This window comes from Bombus impatiens, unplaced genomic scaffold (assembly GCF_000188095.3).
Source record: "Bombus impatiens unplaced genomic scaffold, BIMP_2.2 scf_0080, whole genome shotgun sequence".
Taxonomy (NCBI): Eukaryota; Metazoa; Arthropoda; class Insecta; order Hymenoptera; family Apidae; genus Bombus; species Bombus impatiens.
In genome coordinates, this window is record NT_176499.1 from 1,330,223 (window position 1) to 1,351,276 (window position 21,054).

A 21,054-nucleotide genomic window follows, 5' to 3' on the forward strand; every position below is an offset into this window, starting at 1 on the left:
CATATGTAAAATATGTTGATTTTGTTGTAAATAAAATTAATTTACATTCACTTAACATAATTTTAATCAAGGTCTAGAAAATTATATAAATTAGTAATATATTGAAATTATAGCTGAAATCGTTTTGTCAAATGTTCAATCACTGGAAAATAAGAGTCTATTCTTAACCAGTTTTTGACAACATATGTATTATAAAGTTGCCCTAAAAGATGTCGCGGCGAGCTTGTTCTTTACATGTTCACTTGGTAATGTAACAGCGACGAAGGAAAAAGTAATATGTATTTAATATTTACGTAAGAAGTTATTACAGTTTACTTATATTATTATTCGGACACACCATTATCTTTATATTTGTTGTGTTATATAAGATGTATAATTAAACATTATCGTTAAAAAGAAATTGTTCTCGTGGAATAAGCAAATCGATATTTAAATCATACCCTCCTACACAAAGCAACAAATACAGAGATAGTAATGTCCGAATAATAATATGAATAACTGTATATAATTTCTGTTATTGCTAAAAATTTTACATTTTAAGTATATTTAATATTTTAATTTTTGATTCTTTATGTAGAAAAATAATTACACTAACTTTCTATTATTTCTGAGTGATATTGATTTCTGTAATTACAATCACGTAGTGATCTTCATCTATAGTGCAGTATAAATTTATTAATCTACTAAAAAAATTTATATATGTAGAATCATACATGGTGCGCACATTTAAGATACGATGAATTTGTATATTCAAAATACACATACATAGTTTTAAAGTAATCAATTTAGATTTTAAAGTTAATTTTAAAGCAATCAAAAATAACATTCTAGGATAAGGAATAAAAAGAAGGAAGGTCTTTTATTTTCTATATTGTACACGAATTCGATAAATATAACAGTTAAATATTTATTATTTTTTATTTAGGAAGTTATAACATTTTCTTAGGTATATACACGCGGTTTACATGTAACACGCATACATGACTGCATTAAATTTATTTCAAAATTAAATTGTTATTTTCAAAGCATGTAAAATAAAATTTTTATTTACAATTTTTTATTCAAAGGACCGACGCGTGAGGCCTTTTTGGATGCCGCGAAATTCCGTGCATGCGCAGACGTAAGTTCGTGTCTGGTTTGGACTACGCAGTGTCACGTGACTTCAGCGCGTATATACGTCCTGCTGCCGGCAAATTTCCTCATTCATTCTTTCGAACCTTTGCGACAAGGTTCTCTTTTCTAATTTATACCATAACTTTCTGATGGTCTGTCATCGTGACCAATGGGTAATTGCTTCCGGAGACAGCCAGCAAAGCGATCGACCACCCATTTTTGCTGTTGTGATTTTTGTAAACTATTTAATTACAATTTGAAACAAAACATGTACATAAAAGGCAATAATTAGAAATTTTCATGATTCGATGATTTCTTTTGTTACGTTTGCAAAGTAAAATAAGTGGAAAAAAGACAAACGCGAACTTTTTCTGTATTCGAAGTACAAGTAATCATTGAATTTAGTTTGAAGTTGCAATTCGTCTGGAAGATCTTCCACGCAAAGTAAAAAAAAATATTTCGTGGACGGTTAGTGACGCGGTAATGGGTCTGACGGATACGAGTTTCGAGGTACTTTTGACCCTGTGGCGGGTTCTCGTCGTGGGAGTCGTGTGGACTGAAGAAGCTTGTGGTCACTGTAGCAGTGTCTTGTCGAGCCACAGCATCGTCGTTCTCGTTCGTTAATCATTTCGGAGAGGTTATTTGGTAAGTGAAAAGTACACGATCTCAAGTATTCAACGTCGATTATAATTTCTATTGGTATTCAAGAACTTGACTTATTTGTTAATTTCTTATGAATTAGAAGATATAAAAATCATGCATCTATCTTTTAAGATCCAGACATTTTGGGAAATAATTTGTACTCTCACAGAAACAAGGTCATAATTAATTAAGGAGCTAGTATCAAGAAATAGAAGAATATGAATAATAAGGAGGGAAAATTTGAATCAAAGTTATAACTGTCTCTGATTATAGAAGATTTTATTAATAACAAAAAGAAACAAACGATAAATTTATATTGAAATATGATTTGAACATTTGTATTAATTATTTATTTACTAAATGATATTTTTCATTTCTTTGCTATATTTCTCAGGATTTTAGATAACATTTTAACAATTGTAGAAAGGTCAGTATAGGTATCTTTTATTTTAAATATTGTATGTAACCTCTTTTTAAATATCTTCTGGACATGACTGCAAATTCCTTTCATTACTATCGTAGGAATATTACTATCTGTTATCTGTTGTTTGGGGAACAACGGGAACAAACAACAAGTTTGTTAAGGAAGAATATCGAAATAACGCGATACATTTTCTTTATGATTTATTATAGGTGCATACATATTAAAATTACCTATCACTAAGTTAAGTATTATTTACTATGGTATCTTAAGGTATAAAAAATGATTGAAAATAGATTTTTATTTATTTTATAAATGTTACGAAAATAATCTGGTAAAGATAAAGTTTATAAACAGAATAAATTCGAACAATTATTTAAACGGGTTTGACGGGTTACAAGTGTACGTTCCATGTGTAAATACTTATATTTTTCATGGTCGTTTGTGGTTTCAACAATTATTTCTTATACTCTCATATTTCAACATCTAATTCGCTTTTAATAAATAGGTATGTTACGAAGAATTCTATACCAAAGGATATGTTTTCCTTGATATATTGACATAAAATCTTAGAAGTTGTAATAGAATGTAGAAGAAAAAATGGTTTAATATTTGAGATCTATTAAAATGTTGTGTCAAAGATCAAAATGGTGGCATTATACTATTAAACGTATTTATATATACGTATAACAAAATTTTAAGAATGAAATTCTATTTTCCTATTACCTATTGCATGAAAGTATTAACATTGCTAATTTATAACAAAATTGCTAATTTAACTTAGCTATGACTATTATTCCTTTCAAAGAGTGATTGCAAGATGATTTCGCTATACTTATATATAATAAAGAGAAAGGGAAATTTAAAAAAGGGAAGACAACGAGATAAGTCCGCGCCGTGTGAAACTGAGAAAACTATAACGTGAAATGAATATGAAAAATAAAGAACGAAGGAAACTATGATCGATTAATTGCTGATATTCCTTTATATGAAACGCGAAAGTGTTTTCTTGAGTATTATTTGAGGAATGATATTAGCTTGATAGAAAAGTTCAGTCTCTAGATTTTTTCTATATGAAACATATATTTCAATCGTTAAAACGTAAACTGTAAATCAATGATGTAATATTGCAGAATTGTTAAACAGATTATATCGCTTCATAGCAAAGCGCTTCCTAAACGTTGCATTTTGTACGGGTATTAGAGAGAAAAATTTGTTACAGAGGCAGTTTTATAGGATTTTCCAGACAGATTGATAATTTATTCATATCTTTGTAAAACTTTTGACAGAAGAAAAATGTTTAATATCGAGTTATTGGAAGAATATGTTAGTAATAAAAATTAAAAATTCAACAACGATGGAATAAATGAACTGTCAGATAAGAGAAAGGAAACTATAAGTAACAATGAATGTTATACTGAAGATTAATTAGAAGAAATTTCAGTTAAAACAATTGATTATTTTTCATGAAAAAAAAAAAATGACGGAATTGTGCGATCAATCTAATGATATAATAAGAACAGGAAAAGAAAGACACAATCTTGCAACGTTACCTTGAATAGAAGATAAAAGCTCTAGCCCCACCGGAGTTAGCCATTCCGTTTCTTCGAATTTGCACACTTTCAACGTTCGATCTCCCTCTATTTCTTCAGTGCATTCGTGTGTCACCGTTTAAATCTTGAGGAACACGCGACGGTTATGTTTCGTTCGCTTTTTTCCGAACAAGGCTGTCTTTAATAGATCTCGAAGCGGTGTACGTGCCTTAGATTTGTTTCTCGGTAAGATATTTGTTTCATAATGTTTGATTGCACGCGCCTGTGATTAAAACTAGTTTGACTTCAACGTCTTACTGTGTAATTCTATGCGTAACGCTAGACTCTGTGGGATGACCTGGTGCGGGAAACAATTGTTTTTATCGTCGCAATTACAATTGTTATTCAGTGTTATGTGTTTGAAATAATTCTCTGTATATAAATCGTTTAATATTATAGTGAAAAATAACATTTATGATTCATAATTATTAAAACCATCGGTTAGCGATAATGGTATGTGAGTTTTATTAAATTTTAAAAATGAATGGCGAATTAATAGCTGAAATTGATTCTTTCATTAAAATTTTAAGTACATTTTTTTTTATAGTTATCATGCCGGACTGTCTTAATTTTAGTTTAGAACACATATTGCAGCTTTTTTATGTTTTAAAAGAGTTAAAGTTTTCTTTATTACTATGAGTTTTGTGTTTTAAACTAAATACTTCAGTAGTATTAAATAAAACTCTAATCATGGAATTTTCAATCAAATCGTAGTTATTTTACAGACTTTTCCTTGGGCTTGTTGTTTTCTAGTTTTCTTTTAACGTTGGAGCCTATCATGCTAATAATAATTTCATGAATACTATTCATTGAATGGTAATATTATAAATAGTAGTTTTGGCCTATAGAATATATTTCTCATAAATATTTCACAAATGCTATACTAATTTTATTCCCGTTAGTTATTCCATTTTGTATTCATTACTCAGATCTCCAATAAATAGTTAGAACGTACAATATTGCAACTGGTTTTTGCATTTTGTTCATGAAACCATTTTGCGAATGTTGTGACAGATCAGAGAAGCACAATGGGCTTTTTATCCAAATAAATTGAACAAGAATAAAATGTAACGTTTACAGGATTACAGCCTAAAATTAAAAAGTGAACGAATGTAATTGAAATTTAACAACTTTGGTATTTCACATTTTTCGTGAGCTTAAGGATGAATTTAATATATTACTCGCGATCGGCCTACATGATTTTAAACCACCTAAAGACTAATCTGAATGAAACTTTAGTAGTCGTAACAATTTAGATTAAAAATCAGTTGAAATAAAAGCATCATTTTTCGTCGCACCTGTTTACAGAGACACCAAGTGGGAGATACTAACTGCGAGAAAGAGAGAAAGAGAGTTCTATCGTCGTTCGGCAATAACCGCCGAATATCAATTAATCGGGTCGATCTATAGACAAGCATGGATCAGTGCGTGTGACAGAAAACCCCTCGTCGAGAGTCCCCTCGAAGCCGGCACCGCGGTCGCCTTTGAAATATACGCTGTTTATCCGGAACCCGTCACCAGGGCACAATGAGCCTCGCTCGGGGGTTAAGCGTTGTCGCCTGAAGGGCTATCGATAACTTGTCGTCGCCAAATTACACGTGACCGCGCCCGCACGCGCCCGCACGCGTTTCCTCCATCCACCACCCTCTTTTCTTCTACCACATCCATTCTGTCACCTTCCCTCTCTCACCTTCTCATCGTATCTTTAATCTTTTACAAAACATAATATTAAACTGGCGTATACGAAATGTCCTTTTCTCCAAATAAAACTTTACACTTCTTTCGAAACATTATATCGTTTAATCAAAGAAATTTTCATGTAATTCAACGCATTTTCCCGACGATGAACTAGTTCCATTATCCTATATTTATAAGAATTATCTTTTAAAAATCGAAAATTCTTATTTACGGCTTCCCTTTTTTTTCTTTTTTAATACGACCGATAGTCGGGGCAGAACAAAATGTAATGGATGATATTGGTTAAACTTCAGAGAAACGACAAATTAGATTTCGATCGACGGAGAATTAGCGAACTTTTAGATATGGACGTTTTAGAAAAAATCGCCGCGGAACGAGGACCCATTGTGCTTGTCAACTCGGTCGAGATATCCCTGTCTATTCGATGGATTTCGATTTGTTGCTGTATTTCGTATCAGGATTTTCATGGAGTGCGTCTCTTTGTCTCACAATTTAAATCATCGACCACTGTATCGGGTTGTTCGGGAAATGTGTGACCAAGTTTGAGAAAATTTTAATTTTGTTGAGAATTTCAAAACTTTTTTTGAGTAAGTAACGTGATTTGAATGTTTAGAGACGTGCACATATCTTTTATTAACGTTTAATTTCACTCATAGTTTCATCAAATTACAGATTTTGTCACTTGTCAGATCATTTTTCATCTGATCCTCTCAAATAATTTTTCTTCCAATCTCATCGAATATGTACACAGCTTTCCAAATAATCCAATATTTCGATAATATTACATGTTGGCTGAAATTTTGTTGATTAACAAATTTATAAGTATGAAATAGTCAGTAGATAAGCCAGAAATCGTCAAATTTTGTTTGTTGTTTGCTTCGCTTCCTTAATTCTGCAGGAAAAATGATTTTTAACGAATCAATTTGTTTATTACAGAACGGTGAGACATGTCGTCAAGGGTGGTGAAAAATCATCCAAAGATGAATGGCGGCGTTGATGGCAGGGAGACTTGGTCCGGCAAAGTTGACTTTCTCTTGTCTGTTATTGGATTTGCTGTCGACCTTGCCAATGTTTGGAGATTTCCTTATCTATGTTACAAAAATGGCGGTGGTGAGTATCGCAACATTCTATCTTTTTGGAATTATGTAGCTACTATTCATATATACAGGGTGGTTGGTAACTGGTGGTACAAGCGGAAAGGGGGTGATTCTACGCGAAAAAAGAAGTCGAAAATATAGAATAACAATTTTTCGTTCGAGGCTTTGTTTTCGAGAAAGTCGACTTTGAATTTTCGGTCGGTACGCGTGCACTTTATCGCGTCTCGTTATAACGGATCTCACTGTAGATCGTTGTCTCGATGGAAAAATTAAAAAAAAAATTTTTTATTCTATATTTTCGACTTCTTTTTTCGCGTAGAATCACCCCCTTTCCGCTTGTACCACCAGTTACCAACCACCCTGTATATATGAATAGTAGCTACATAATTCCAAAAAGATAGAATGTTGCGATACTCACCACCGCCATTTTTGTAACATAGATAAGGAAATCTCCAAACATTGGCAAGGTCGACAGCAAATCCAATAACAGACAAGAGAAAGTCAACTTTGCCGGACCAAGTCTCCCTGCCATCAACGCCGCCATTCATCTTTGGATGATTTTTCACCACCCTTGACGACATGTCTCACCGTTCTGTAATAAACAAATTGATTCGTTAAAAATCATTTCAGTTACCAACTACCCTGTATATAATCGCAAGAAGTACAAATGGACACAAAAAGCGCGTTTTTAACTGTGATGCTTTGTTTCCTTTATATCAGATAAACCAGATATTTCTGGATAATGATATGCGTAGGAATAGCAACAGAATAATGCTTAACAACGAATAGATCGTTTCTAATCGTGAATACTACACATCACGCTTGATCGACGATTATCAATGCGTTTTCAGCGATTAAAAACAAATTTTGCAATCTCGGTAATTCTCGAAACAACGTAGATTAAACTTAGTTAATAGGACATAGGTATATAGTATATAACATTTTTATATTTAAAATATATTAAAAGAAAAATCAAGATTTGATTTTTCCTCCACATTTATGTACTACTCGGGTTGTGAAATAACGATTACGAAATCCGTGAAACATTTAAGATATTGAAAAATATTTTCAAAGATATTAATCCTGTCAAACATCCTGTTATTTTATCTGATAGCGTTGCAAGGCGTTATTTCGTAGTTGCGCAATAGGGGATGCATCAAGTAATGCATTCCGGCAGTAAGGTAACATCGCGTTAACCGGTCGACTAATTGGCATTTACCTCGTGGAAAATGACCCTGAGATTTAGATTTCACTCTAGGCTTCTTATCCGTGAAAGCATCTGCTGCAGGACTCAAAATTGGCCTAAATTAAAGCGAAAGAGCAATTTAAGAGTCACGCACCGACTCGGAAGATTACAGCGTCCACGTAGATTTAATTCTTAGCCCTAGTTACATCATGTTTTCGATTTAGTTTCCATGTCAATCATCTCCTATATATTCTGTTCAAATAAAATTGTATGATCGATTTCATTTAAAGAAGCTTAAGCGATCGTGATATTTAGGAAAATATTTGAAGTGTCTTGATATGAGCGACTTTTTGTTCCAAGATTTTTTTTCAAACAACGTTCTCTTTTTTTAAAACGTGAGCGAGATTATTACGTAACAATTTAAATACCGTAACGAATTAAAACCGTATTTCAAACTTATCACTAGACTGTGGATGTCTATGCAAATCCATAGCTTTATAGAAAATTGTAAATAAAGCGGGGGATCTGGAAAATAAATTGTTTTACCTGTAGGAGATTTTTGTACTATTTATCTTGCATATTCTCTATGTTTCATATGTTTTGCGTATCTTTTTTTTAAATACACATGTAAGAATACTTATTTTTATCATACTTTTGTTATTTACTAAGAGTAAGAAAGTTTGTAATCGCTATTCGCAATTTAATATATTCAGCACAATCTTTAAATATCATCGAAAAAGTCTGATGAATATAAATGGAAATGTTAGAAAAAAGACCGCGCTGAAATCTTAAGACGACAGTTTCACTTTCAAGGTTACATTATGAATCGTAATATAATGGTATTGTATTATATTTTACGAACCTGTTTTACTTTTATTTATCACATACAAAGTTCGAACCCTTTAGTTTTCTTTTACAAACCTTCTAACAACAATTTCCATAAGCAACTCGCAGCGACTTTGAAGACCGAGTTCAGCGATGACGATGATGACGACGACGGCGGGGTCGATGACGATGGCGGCGACGACGTTATTAGCTTTTGTTCTATAGAGTCTTTCGTAGGAATACGATTAGGACCAGCTATCAGCGATACGGGGCCTCCTCAAAAGCGGCTGCTAACTCAATTAAGAGGAGAGTAGGGCGCACCATTAGTACCGACAAGATCGGTCGCTAATTTCCAATTACCTTAATTAATTATAATTTCCCATTCGGGCCGGCCTTTGATCATGGACGTTCGCGACGCCTCTGTCTGCTGCATGACACCGTATACGATCCATTATGTCCCATGATTTTGCCCTGTGTTTCACGCTTCTTCTTTGCGAAAATTTACAAATTTTCCACATACGGTTTTGTTGTCATCATTTCCTCGTTGTAAACGAAACAGCTTTAAACAACATGATTCAAATAAAATAGGTCGTGGATTGAACTGAACATTGCGAATCGATTTTGTACGTTTATATCGCCGGATTGATTATTATAGATTTGAAAAAGTAATTATCCTTGCTTAGAACAGGATCTGGTTTTACATAATATGTTGTTAAACCTTCGACTCACTTTTAGATACACGTGTATGGTGAATAATGGCATGAACGTTGGACGATTAGCTTCATCATCTATGAGTCAATGGTCAAATTGTTTCATACATAGAAGCTGTAATTGGAACTTTGTATGTTTACGCAAAAGGTTAAAAATTGTTCGTGTTTATCGAATTTAGAAAATATGGAATTTTGAAAATTACAGCTTTTTCAACTTGTAAAGTACAGCATTTTACTACGTGTAAAGTTGGTATCGTGATAGATTACGTATAACGAAATCACACACTCACACACACATAATTTACGAAATCGATTTTCTAGGAAGCTAAACCGGGTATAAGGAAACTTTATTTTTCATATTTCTGGTTAATTCTTTTTATAAGGAATCACTTCCTCACGTAATAGATATATGGTTATATAAGACTTATATTTTATGTTTCATTAATGATTACTATGTTGTGTATACAATATATGATTAGCATTAGAGATTGTGCAGGTTTCATATTTTTTAACGAAATACTGTGACTCATATGTATACTCCTGTCCTTAAATTGCAGAACTCTGATCATCTAGTAAATTTAGATTAAAGATAGATGAATGTTATACATAAAATGATAAGATGAAATTGAAGAAAGATTTTGTTATTATAATAAATGCTTTATGTATAATTTTCAAATGGTCAAGTACAAAATGGAAATGTACTTTATGTTCTAATTCACTTATTTATAGTTCCATGAATCCAACGTAACGGTTTAAATAATGCATTTTCTCGTTGGATACGCATTCATAATAAAGTTTTTATTCTCTGCGGTTACAGTGACTGCGTTTTAATCGAATTTCTACCTTTTGTATAATTTATCGATGAATATTCCTTATTTGCTAATGAAGCACAGAGATATCTCAAATCTATTTTACATCTAAATTAATTTCATTGAAAAGTAAAAATTTATTTTAAATTGGTGTATTTTTATAAAACGGTAATGAAATATTTTCAATTAGACACGAATGAAGCGAATAGAAAAAAGGAAGAAGACTGGATACTGTGTAGGAATAAATTCATTGATATTTATAATTTTTTCCTACTCGAAGTCAAATTTTTGATTTCAAAAAGCTTTGTTGCAAAATGTACCGAAGTTGTTGATTGAACATTTCAGAAAATTTTTCGAATGCGAAAAGCCATTCATATAAACCGTTCAGAAGTCACTTTTATCAACTCTATAAATTGAAAAATACAAATATGTTACAAATACTATTTCTTAAGTTTACCTTAGAATTTATTAATATTTATATCATCTATGTGCGATGAATGAACTTATAGGAATAAAGCACTCGTTCTTTGAGAATTGCCTGTTGATCGTATGCTTACGTAATGAAATTAAGAAATTAATAAAAGATCGAGTTGGATCATTTTGATTTCTGCGTGGTTTATATATTGTTAATGTACCATTAATACTTGATTAATGAATGTAATGTGCTTAAATCTTTAAATAAACTTAAAGCTTGAGAAAATATCTTATATACACTTAAATTTCTCAAGTCATTCGTATTACAAGCATTAATGAGTTACTAAAATCTAGTTGAACCCAAGTGCAAAGTGTCGGTCTTTGAAAATCGTTATATTTTCAAAGGACCAAAATTAAACGGAAATGTTATTCAAAGCCGGGCATTTGTTCATGACATACGGAAGAACTCTCTTTAGAGGTGCTATATGAATATATATATTGCAAGGAAATTGAAATACAAACGTTTATTAATAAAAATAGTAAAGAAATATAAACATAAGATTATTAAATAGAAACAAATATAAAATTAAGACACAAAAATTCCTTAATAGATTATTAAAGAATTCTGTTGGAATTTTAATGAAAGACCGTTATCTTAACTTGTATGTAAATATGAATACAGCAAGTTTATTACGAACTTGTTATGAAGCTATTACGACATTAAAGCACATTGTAATTATTTAAACAAGTTTAGTCGCTTTTAATAGTTCTGAGATTTTACATTTAATGTTGCAATCGATTTCTAAGAATTTTTCTACACATGCATATGTATATCTATGTGTACGTTGTTCATGTTTATATAGCGTGGTATATTAAATATAATGATGAGTCTCCTAACCATACCATTAGAAATATAATCGACGAACATCAACACATCATCGATCTTTAACAAGGATAAGGAGATTTGAATATGAAAAATGTTTGATCGTACGTTTTCATAAGGAAACTTATAATTAAAAACATTACAATTAAAATAAATTGTTCACAGATAATTAATCGAATTACATGGTTTCTTATATTTAATAATATACTTAATAAGTGATTTTCTAATTATGGATGAAACATCATGGTATTTAGCATTTAGAAGAAACACATATTTCTTAAAAATATTTTATTCTTATCGAAGCACTTTACTGAATTTTTGTCTAAATGATTTGTTAAAATATAATACTTTTTAAGTAATTAATATCTGCATTATGTGGTATTCAGTTTATCTTTGATAATCTACGAAAATAAGTTCTAATAGCTTTATATTATTTCCTTCAAAAACAGACAAGTCCATTTTTTACTAAATATTAAAGTTTCAATAAGTTTTAATTTTCGTTATACAAATGGACAAAGAACATTCAAAAGCACTTATGTCGAATTTATTCGTCAACGAGAAATGAGAAAAATTCATCACTGCAGGGCATAAGAAAAAGGGAATATCCTTATTTAATGCGATTACGTCTCCGTGGTTACTAAGAAGAATTTATTGGGAAAAAACGAAGACGGGCAACGAGTAAGAATGTTCAACATATCTGAGGAAATTTGTATCCAAAACATAGAAGATATTGTCCATGCATGTTCCTGACTTTTAGAATCTACAAAACGTGTGCAAAAAAAAAATATTATTTAAATACTTGTTATAGATATATTGTTTTACTTAAATAATGGTTAATTTAAATAATGAATACATACTAAATACATACTAAAATTTGTTGGAATATGCTATGCATTTACTATATATTGTTTACCCTATTTTTACTTTTTTTATATAATCTTGATTTCGTTCTAATACCGAGTGCTAATTAAGAATTCATGATACTTGTATTTGTTTAACCGTTTGATAAATCAGCTTTATCAGAATCACCATTTCAGCCATTGCCTTGCTACATTTTCAAAAGTTCGCTATCGAATTACGTACCTAAAAGCACCTTGCTGCCACTGGTGCTCTAAATATTCTGCAATTCAGTTATGCAGCTAACACGATGATGCGAGTGGCTCGCACATCACTTTTTTCCTCGCTCTTCATATCGGTCTCTTGTCACGCGGCAGATGTCATCAAAGATGATAAGAATCCGGACGTGTCCCACAGTGCCTGTAAATAAATTAAACGCGTTCAATTTGATCAAAGATATGAACATGATTTTCTCGTTTTCTAATGAAAAAACTTGCTGTTATTTTATTCATACCTAAATACCACCATACGTGAAAGTATTTAAAAGTTTTTAGCGTTCAGACATTTCTCCTCCCCATTAATTACAGTTTTAGAAATTTTTATTATATCTGATCATTATTGAGAGAGTTATTATTTTATTATTTATGTTATACTATATTTATGCTTACAGGGGCTTTTCTGGTTCCGTATTGTATAATGTTGGTGGTAGGAGGAATTCCGCTGTTTTACATGGAACTTGCTCTGGGTCAGTTCAATCGAAAAGGTGCGATCACTTGTTGGGGTCGCTTGGTGCCACTTTTAAAAGGTAAGATCCTTTTCTTAATTATGTTGGTGCTAATTACTAAACCGAGAATAATAGTAATAATGTGACGGTTCTTCGATGACTCACGTTTTTAACGCTTTAATTTTATAAATTTCCTAACAGAAATTTAAAGTATATATCAATGCTCGCAGAAATGTTTGTTTCTTACCATTTACATTGTATAATATCGTATAATAAAACAACAATCAATTATACGAAATACGCATTCAAAACCTAAATAACTGAACACAGCATATTTCGAGAAACCCCGTCTAATATCATCGAGCTTAGAAGTAATCGCGTTAAAATTCCTCTTCCACTTGATTCTTTGCACCGAAAAGATCAACAATGGAGGTAATAGCATCACTGTGTGCGATTACTTTTCTGATTGACTCTCAGAAGACAGTTCTGGAAACGTTTCAAAGCACTTTACCGTCATCTTCTACGACGAGGAACTATGCATTAGACACGGCCGGTATATTTTCTTTTCTTTTGCTCTACATCGCGCTATACGGTACATTATGTAACGCGTATAAATCCTGGAAAATCCGAGGATGGAAGACCACTTGAGAAGAGCTTCCATTTCCGTCGATTTCCTGGATCGTGACGATTTCACCTAGGATCGTCGTGATGATCGATGGGAATGCAGGATTCTTCTTGACTCTTGTCTTCTGCGCGCTTTTTCCTTCTGATCCGCATCGATGAACGACGTAATTGATTCGCCGCTCAAGACACATTTCCCACGGGATAATGGAATATTCTCCGGCTCAGGAATCAGAACATAGGACATGTCCTCCGAGATTTTTAATCCTTCTGAAACGCCAATTACCTTTTTACTGCTTAACTATATATGGAAAGAGACTTATCGTTCTGAAAATTAAATGAATCGCGTCCATTCTACCTTCGGTCATTGATATAGTTAAATATAGTTAAGTACTAACGTAATAAATTAATATAAATTATAAACCGTTGCATAAAATTGATTTATCCAAACCTCCAAATCTAGTTTATTACTAGTTTATTAAAAGTTCGAAATATGTTCAAAAATTGAATATAACAATCGAATGTTTGCATAGGTATTGGGTATGCAGTGGTACTAATTGCATTCTACGTCGATTTTTATTACAATGTGATCATTGCTTGGGCATTGAGGTATTTCTTCGCCTCATTCTCCAGCCTTTTACCTTGGACCACTTGTGACAATCCATGGAATACGCCACATTGTCGAGCGTTTGACGCTAATATTTCTTATACATTCGACAATATGTTTGGTTCGCTCGATTCGATAGAATCTAGTAATTCCTCCCTAATAGCCGAACATTTGGGTAGAGATTCAAATCAAGGCTACAACAATACGTGGTACACGAGCGCTGCTCAAGAATATTTCAAGTAAGTTTTATTCTGGATATCTGTTTTGCGTTAAAAGCGTGGATTTTCTATATTGCTTGTGCTTTGTTGTACATATATCACTGATATTCGTTATTTATGAATAGACTGCGAATGTTTATACATACACATTTTTTTTATGGAAAATTGGTAACAAAACGGAGCCTGTATAGCAATTTGCTTTGTTTTCAGGCAATTTTTTAAGGCTATATCATATACTTACATATTTCATAATACGTTTATCATATTTAAAAATCGAAATAATCAAATATTACGAAATAAGGAAGAAGGCATGTTTTTGAGCAACTAATTCGGTAATTTTCTTGACAGTCGAGCTATTCTGGAGCTTCACGAAAGCGAAGGTTTACACGATCTTGGGACAATTAAATGGGATATTGCGTTATGTCTGCTGGTAGTCTATCTGATTTGTTACTTCTCTTTGTGGAAGGGCATTTCTACTTCTGGCAAGGTAAACTTTTTATGGTGTAAATTTAGATTTCACGTCACCAGTCGTCTAGAAATAAATTCTACAGTAGAAATAACTGTAAAAGCAGTATGAACAAAAATGTTACTTCATCTTTTTACTATTACTCTAATATTTTGTTCACGTTATAACTCTTTCTTATGACTACTGTTGGTTAACCATAACTTTTTTGTATTAAAACGTTATGCTATTATCAACAATCTAAGATTATCGTTCCATCGAATAGAACGATCAAACAATTTTATTCTTTTGTTATAGGTGGTTTGGTTTACGGCTCTATTTCCTTATGCTGTTTTACTGATCCTACTTATACGAGGCGTCACGTTGCCAGGAAGTCTGGAAGGAATACGCTACTACCTTAATCCGAATTTTTCTGCTATAACAAAAGCTGAGGTAAATAAAATAACGTTATTTCACAATTATTCTATTACAGTAGCTTTTGAAAGTCATCCTACAGATATAAGTCAGAAATAATTTAGTTAAAACGAACGAAACGTACGTACAGATATTATCAAATTTATGTAATAATAAAAAATATATTGAAACTAATTTATACGCGATTGTACCTTGAAATTATTACGCAATATCGTAGTTTCACTTTTGTGGTTTATCGTGAGTTTGTCGACTCCGCCTCTTGAATTTAGCGAATCGCCTTTTCAGGGGATGATCGCGGCGTTATGAAATATGTAGCTATTTACAGTGGTCATGGAAAAGAATAAGAATCCGAGGGTCAGCAAGCTAATGCACCGGCGTAAGAGGGTCGAAAAAATCGGATAGTGAGAAAAATGGGAAAGGGAGAAACGTGCCGAGTTTAACCGACGACGCTGAAAATGGAAACTCTGTGTACCTGTCATAATGACTATTAGAGTTCGGTCCAGTCACGGCCATGAAATCTCACGTTCTCACCCTCTTGACTCGCAAGTGAAATGCATTTTTCTCTGGCGACTTGAATACCGTTTCTAGATCGCTCGAGTAAATTTTGCACAACGACCGAGAAAAATTTGTTGACTTCTAAAATATCAGAATTTACGAATCGTTGTCTCTGTATCTTCCTTTCTCTTTTTTACGGAGGAAGATGTTTAAAAGTTAATAAATTTGTCGATTACTTTTACGACGCAAACGTAATCTTCTGGAAAGAAAGGGACGGAAAAAATAAATCTTTCTTTATTAAAGAAGATAAACTGCCTTTTTTGAATTTTGGATAAAATTTCAATTTCAATCGTAAAATTGAGACTATCTGGCGATTTTTCTTGAATGCTTAATCTCTATTTAGGTGTGGGTGGATGCCGCAACGCAGGTGTTCTTCTCTCTCGGACCGGGTTTTGGGGTGCTTTTGGCTTATGCAAGTTATAATAAATATCACAACAACGTTTACAAGTAAGTAATATGTGTGTAATTAAGTATATTTCATTTTTAACTAGTTTTAGATAGTGAAGTTTTACAAGTAATGAGTATAATAAATTGTTTAAACGGTCTCGCTCCTTTATTTACTATAAGTATATTTTTCATTGAGAACGAATGGATAGAAAATTAGCCTAATGTGGAAACATACTTTCCTCTTTTTTCTTAATCTTGACTTAATAAAATAAAGTCTTAACTTTTCATAAACTTTTCATTCGAACGCGCTATCATGAAATAAAACTGAATTAGAAAATAATGAAATTTCACTTTTCATTGAACAAATTTTTATTTTCATTCAATTACATAAAATATTCTCAATCTTATTATCCAATATTTATAAATAAAAATCGTACATTTGTATCTAAATATCTATAGATTTCGATTGAATACATAAAAAATAATAAATTTGTGTACTGATAAATGTAAAATTTATTTGTCGCTTACATGTTTTCCAGGGACGCTTTATTAACCAGTTTGATAAACAGCGCAACATCGTTCGTCGCTGGTTTTGTGATTTTTTCTGTACTAGGGTACATGGCTCGAGCAAGTGGAAAGTCCATCCAGGATGTAGCGACTGAAGGACCTGGTCTAGTGTTTATCGTTTATCCTGCTGCTATCGCTACTATGCCTGGATCGATGTTTTGGGCGCTTATCTTTTTTATGATGTTGCTTACGTTGGGGTTGGATAGCTCGGTATGTCGCTATTCATATAACTTCTATTTATTATTGTTAGAAAAAATACAGCAGATTTAATGAAATATTGTTCTGTGCAATTAAGACAACGAGAGAACAGTATGTAATTAACTTGAAAACTGTGACTACATAAATTATCATTCCTCGTGATAATGTTAGTATTCGATAATGTTAGTTGTGTTAATTTTAATTACTTAATTAATCTTAATACTCTATCGCGAACACCTTACAGTGCAATATAATAATTCAATTATATTATATGTGTAATCAATTCTCTTTTTGAGAGCATAATCAAATCTTTTCTTGTAGTTCGGGGGCTCTGAAGCGATAATAACTGCTCTTAGCGATGAGTTTCTAATTATCGGGAATAATCGCGAAATTTTCGTCGCTTCGCTTTTCACGCTATACTTCCTCGTTGGTTTAGCCTCGTGTTCCCAGGTAAGACGATGACTATAACGCATTTCATGAAATAATTGTAATTGACTCTGCTACTTCATTTGGATCATTTTCGATCTAATCGTGTTTTTTTTTTATCGTTAAAAAACTTCTTGGCATAATTGATCTTTACATAAAAAATGATATTTGTTATACACAGGGTGGCTTTTACTTTTTCCACTTATTGGACCGATACGCAGCTGGCTACTCGATGTTGTTTGCAGTTTTGGCGGAGGCGATCGCTGTTAGTTGGATCTACGGGGTAGATAGATTTTGCGCAGATATTAAAGATATGATTGGGTTTTCACCTGGAATCTACTGGAGAGTCTGCTGGAAATTCGTTGCTCCGATATTTCTCATGGTATATCTGCCACACACATAGCTCTATATCGTATACAACGTGCATTGTAATTAGTATGATACTTTCCTTCTAACTTTCGCATAATTAGTAAAATAATACACATGTACCTAATATTTTGTTAAGTACAGATCTTTTTCAATTTCTTCAAATTTGTACTACTCGTATTCCTTTCAGAAATGTAATCAATCAATAGTTAAATAGGTCACAATTCTCTATTCCTTTTCTATATGTCCTTTGCCAAAAAATTAATTTTTTATATTGTTACAGTTTATCATCGTTTACGGTTTAATGGGTTATGAACCACTGACTTATGAGGATTACGTGTACCCTGTCTGGGCAAATGTATTAGGCTGGTTAATTGCGACTTCCTCAATTGCCATGATACCCGGCATCGCAATTTATAAGATCGTCGTCACGCCCGGCAGTTTCATTCAGGTAATATCATGATTTTAATACAATTGATTTTATTTCCTTTTGGCGTTTTCGTCGTAATGATATTGTTTAATATGGGATAACAGAAATAATTTGCATACGATTTCTATAATCGACATGTTGTAAATGACAATATAAGTTCTATCTGTGCAGCGTAGAGAGTTATAGACGCACGATAGATAGATGTACGTAATAAATTACAGAGATTGAAAGTTCTGACCACTCCCTGGAGAGATACTCAACAAAGAAACGCAGATCTATCCTCGGTGGTGAACGGTGCGGTTCGTCGTAGTTTTATCGCAGATCAGGATCTAAACGTAACAAAGGAACAACAAGATTTGACCAAAGAACAAACAGAAGTGATGATCCAATCCAGAGAAGGTGTTAACGGAGATCCACCTCCGGAGCCAGTCTAGGACAGTGCGGTTGTGATTTTGCACGGTGCCCGGTTCCAAGTATATCTTTGCTAATATTCTATCGTGGAAATATAGTTTTATTCAAAATTATTTCCACTCAATCACTAAGATTTCGAACGCACCCACTTAGATTTTACGATAAAAGTCCTTTCGTATTCATTCTTTACTCTCTGAATGACGAGGTTTCGAAATTTGGCGTAGTTTTGTGGCGTTGAACTTTTGAAATTCCTTGGACAACAGAAAAGGAGCTTTCCTTAACGGGACGCGATTTATTTACGAGAAATTTCCGAAACAGACATTCCGATGTCTCCTGTGAATCGTGTTAAGCTCCGTCGTGTTTTCGATTGTTTCATACCCACACTAGTCTTTTAATGCACTTGACTCTTTTCTTACCAATAATAACGCTATAGAATATCTGTAGTAAATGTATTTTGGTATCCGAATACGTGTAGAGATTATCGTATTTTCGTATATATATTATTTGCAGCATACAAACTTCAAACGAAACACAATTTAAAGGTAGAAGGCAGGAAGAATTTAAATTTGATTATGAACATGAAGATGATACAATTGAGTGCACAGAAGGAATAATTTTCTTCGACAACCTTTTTTTTTTGAAATATATCAATCTCACAATGTATTATTATACATATATGTTACGGACAAAAATCTGAAAAGACAAAACGCATTTTAATCGGTTAAAATGCCGAATCGTTTAATTCTCCTAGACAATATTTGTTATACACAAATAATCGAGAAATTCTTCCTTAGGTTTGCAGAAGCACTCAAAATATTGGAGGAAATAGGAACAGCTTCTGTATTTTCATTATAATCTATCTTTTGGTTGATTCACTATTATGCTTTACGCATTTTGTTCAGTCACAACGCGATTCTACTTACTTTTTATGTTATCTGTAGCATATATGTGACTTTTACCCAGATAATTTTTAAAACAAATTTAGAAATTTCCTAAAGTGTTCAAAAGAACACATTGCAAATGTAAAACATAGCCCAACCTGTAAATATTATAGGCTTCATGAAATTTCCTCGATAAATTCGTTAAATAGATCATGAATATTATTCTAGATCTAGTAAGTTCAAGGCTGTAATTATCCGAAGCAAGGAAATTTCTTGAGTAGCTTTAACATTCAATGAAACTTAATCTTTTGTCGATTAAGAATGTTTCGAAGAAACAAAGACGAAGAAAAGTTAGAGTCTTCGTTACATAAACGTTAAATCTATAAAATATAAAATATATAAATATATAAAATAAACATAAATACATAATTGATAAAGAAAGAGAAATGATTAAATGATTAAATAGAATTTATAGAGTATATTTCATTCGTGGAGTTGCCAATTTTATCGTCCTTTGGAAGAAAAAGTTTCTAGTATCTTAACTAGTATCTTAACGCGTCTTAACTTTCGTTGTATTCTGATTGACAATATTAATTCTGCGGGCATAGAAAGATATTCTATAAGGTTAAGTGAAAATTTCACGATGAAACTTCGATACTACTTTCCTATAAATTTAAATACTCTTTAAATTTGATGAACCAAAATTAAATTTTAAGCTGGTACACATGTACGATGTAAATAATATAAATCTGGAAAGCGTATCGCTAACAAGTTTTCAGAGAAAAATCTATAGAATACAAATTTATTCTTATCCAAGGGGTTTAGTGGAAAAATGATACGAGTACACTTTTTTTCTGAAAATAAAATAAATCTAAAAAGGGATACGTGGTATCTTCATTTATATAAAGGACTTTGTTTATTAAATTTCCAAGGCTTTATAAATATGTACGGCATCATTATAATACATTTTAATACATTTTAATTTATAATCTGTAGTTATTAAATTTATAGTATTAAAAGATGCTGTCATTCGTATCATTTTTCTTCTGAGCCCCTTATTTGTTAATAAAGGATTAACACACGTTTTACATAAATAAAGCGTTAAAGAAGTAATCTGTTCGCAGATCCAACTATCTCCATTTGATTATTCGAATGCTCTTACTTCGTCTGGTTCGATCGGACGTATATGCTGTGTAGACTATACGCGAATTATAATCACCGATCAGGTGTAAAATTTTACATTAAAGAATAGTGAATTTCAAGCGTTATCGAGAAAATGTGTCATCGTTAAGAAGCAACAGCGCTTTTACCCATACAATATTTAGTACAATCCAATACTCGTATAGATCTGGACCATTAAACACGTAAAATGCCATAAATTTATGATTAAAGTAACAATAATTTATTTGGAAAGTGGGTTACATATAACTGACAGCAGCAAATTACGTTACGCTAGAATATATATTATTAAACTGCGATTATTTATATAAATTCATATTTTTTATGAACAGAACTAAAAGAATAGGTACTAAATACGGATTTGTTTCATCTTCGAAATG

At 32.2% G+C, this 21,054-nt stretch overlaps 1 protein-coding gene across 2 annotated transcripts; it reads left to right on the forward strand.

Annotated features, from left to right (window-relative positions):
- Positions 1–1,196: 1,196 nt before the first annotated feature.
- Positions 1,197–19,820, forward strand: LOC100607968 (high-affinity dopamine transporter). 2 transcript variants are annotated; one of them, XM_033324852.1, is made up of 13 exons: positions 1,197–1,758; positions 3,917–3,954; positions 6,403–6,576; positions 12,898–13,032; positions 14,106–14,418; positions 14,746–14,884; positions 15,158–15,292; positions 16,173–16,276; positions 16,756–16,993; positions 17,303–17,431; positions 17,589–17,789; positions 18,057–18,224; positions 18,425–19,820. In XM_033324852.1, exons 3-13 carry the CDS (start codon positions 6,414–6,416, stop codon positions 18,635–18,637), a joined length of 1,938 nt encoding a protein of 645 aa, XP_033180743.1. In that variant the 5' UTR covers positions 1,197–1,758; positions 3,917–3,954; positions 6,403–6,413; the 3' UTR covers positions 18,638–19,820. The 2 variants fall into 2 exon arrangements, with proteins under 2 accessions (XP_033180743.1, XP_003485830.1); XM_003485782.4 differs by lacking the exon at positions 3,917–3,954.
- The last annotated feature ends 1,234 nt before the right edge of the window (positions 19,821–21,054 follow it).

Bases quoted from the DNA above. Each gene is read 5' to 3' on its own strand.
- LOC100607968 (XM_033324852.1), top strand. From the start codon at position 6,414: ATGTCGTCAAGGGTGGTGAAAAATCATCCAAAGATGAATGGCGGCGTT. The intron at 13,033-14,105 runs GTAAGATCCTTT...ATGTTTGCATAG, and splicing joins CTTGGTGCCACTTTTAAAAG to GTATTGGGTATGCAGTGGTA. The intron at 17,790-18,056 runs GTATATCTGCCA...ATATTGTTACAG, and splicing joins TTGCTCCGATATTTCTCATG to TTTATCATCGTTTACGGTTT.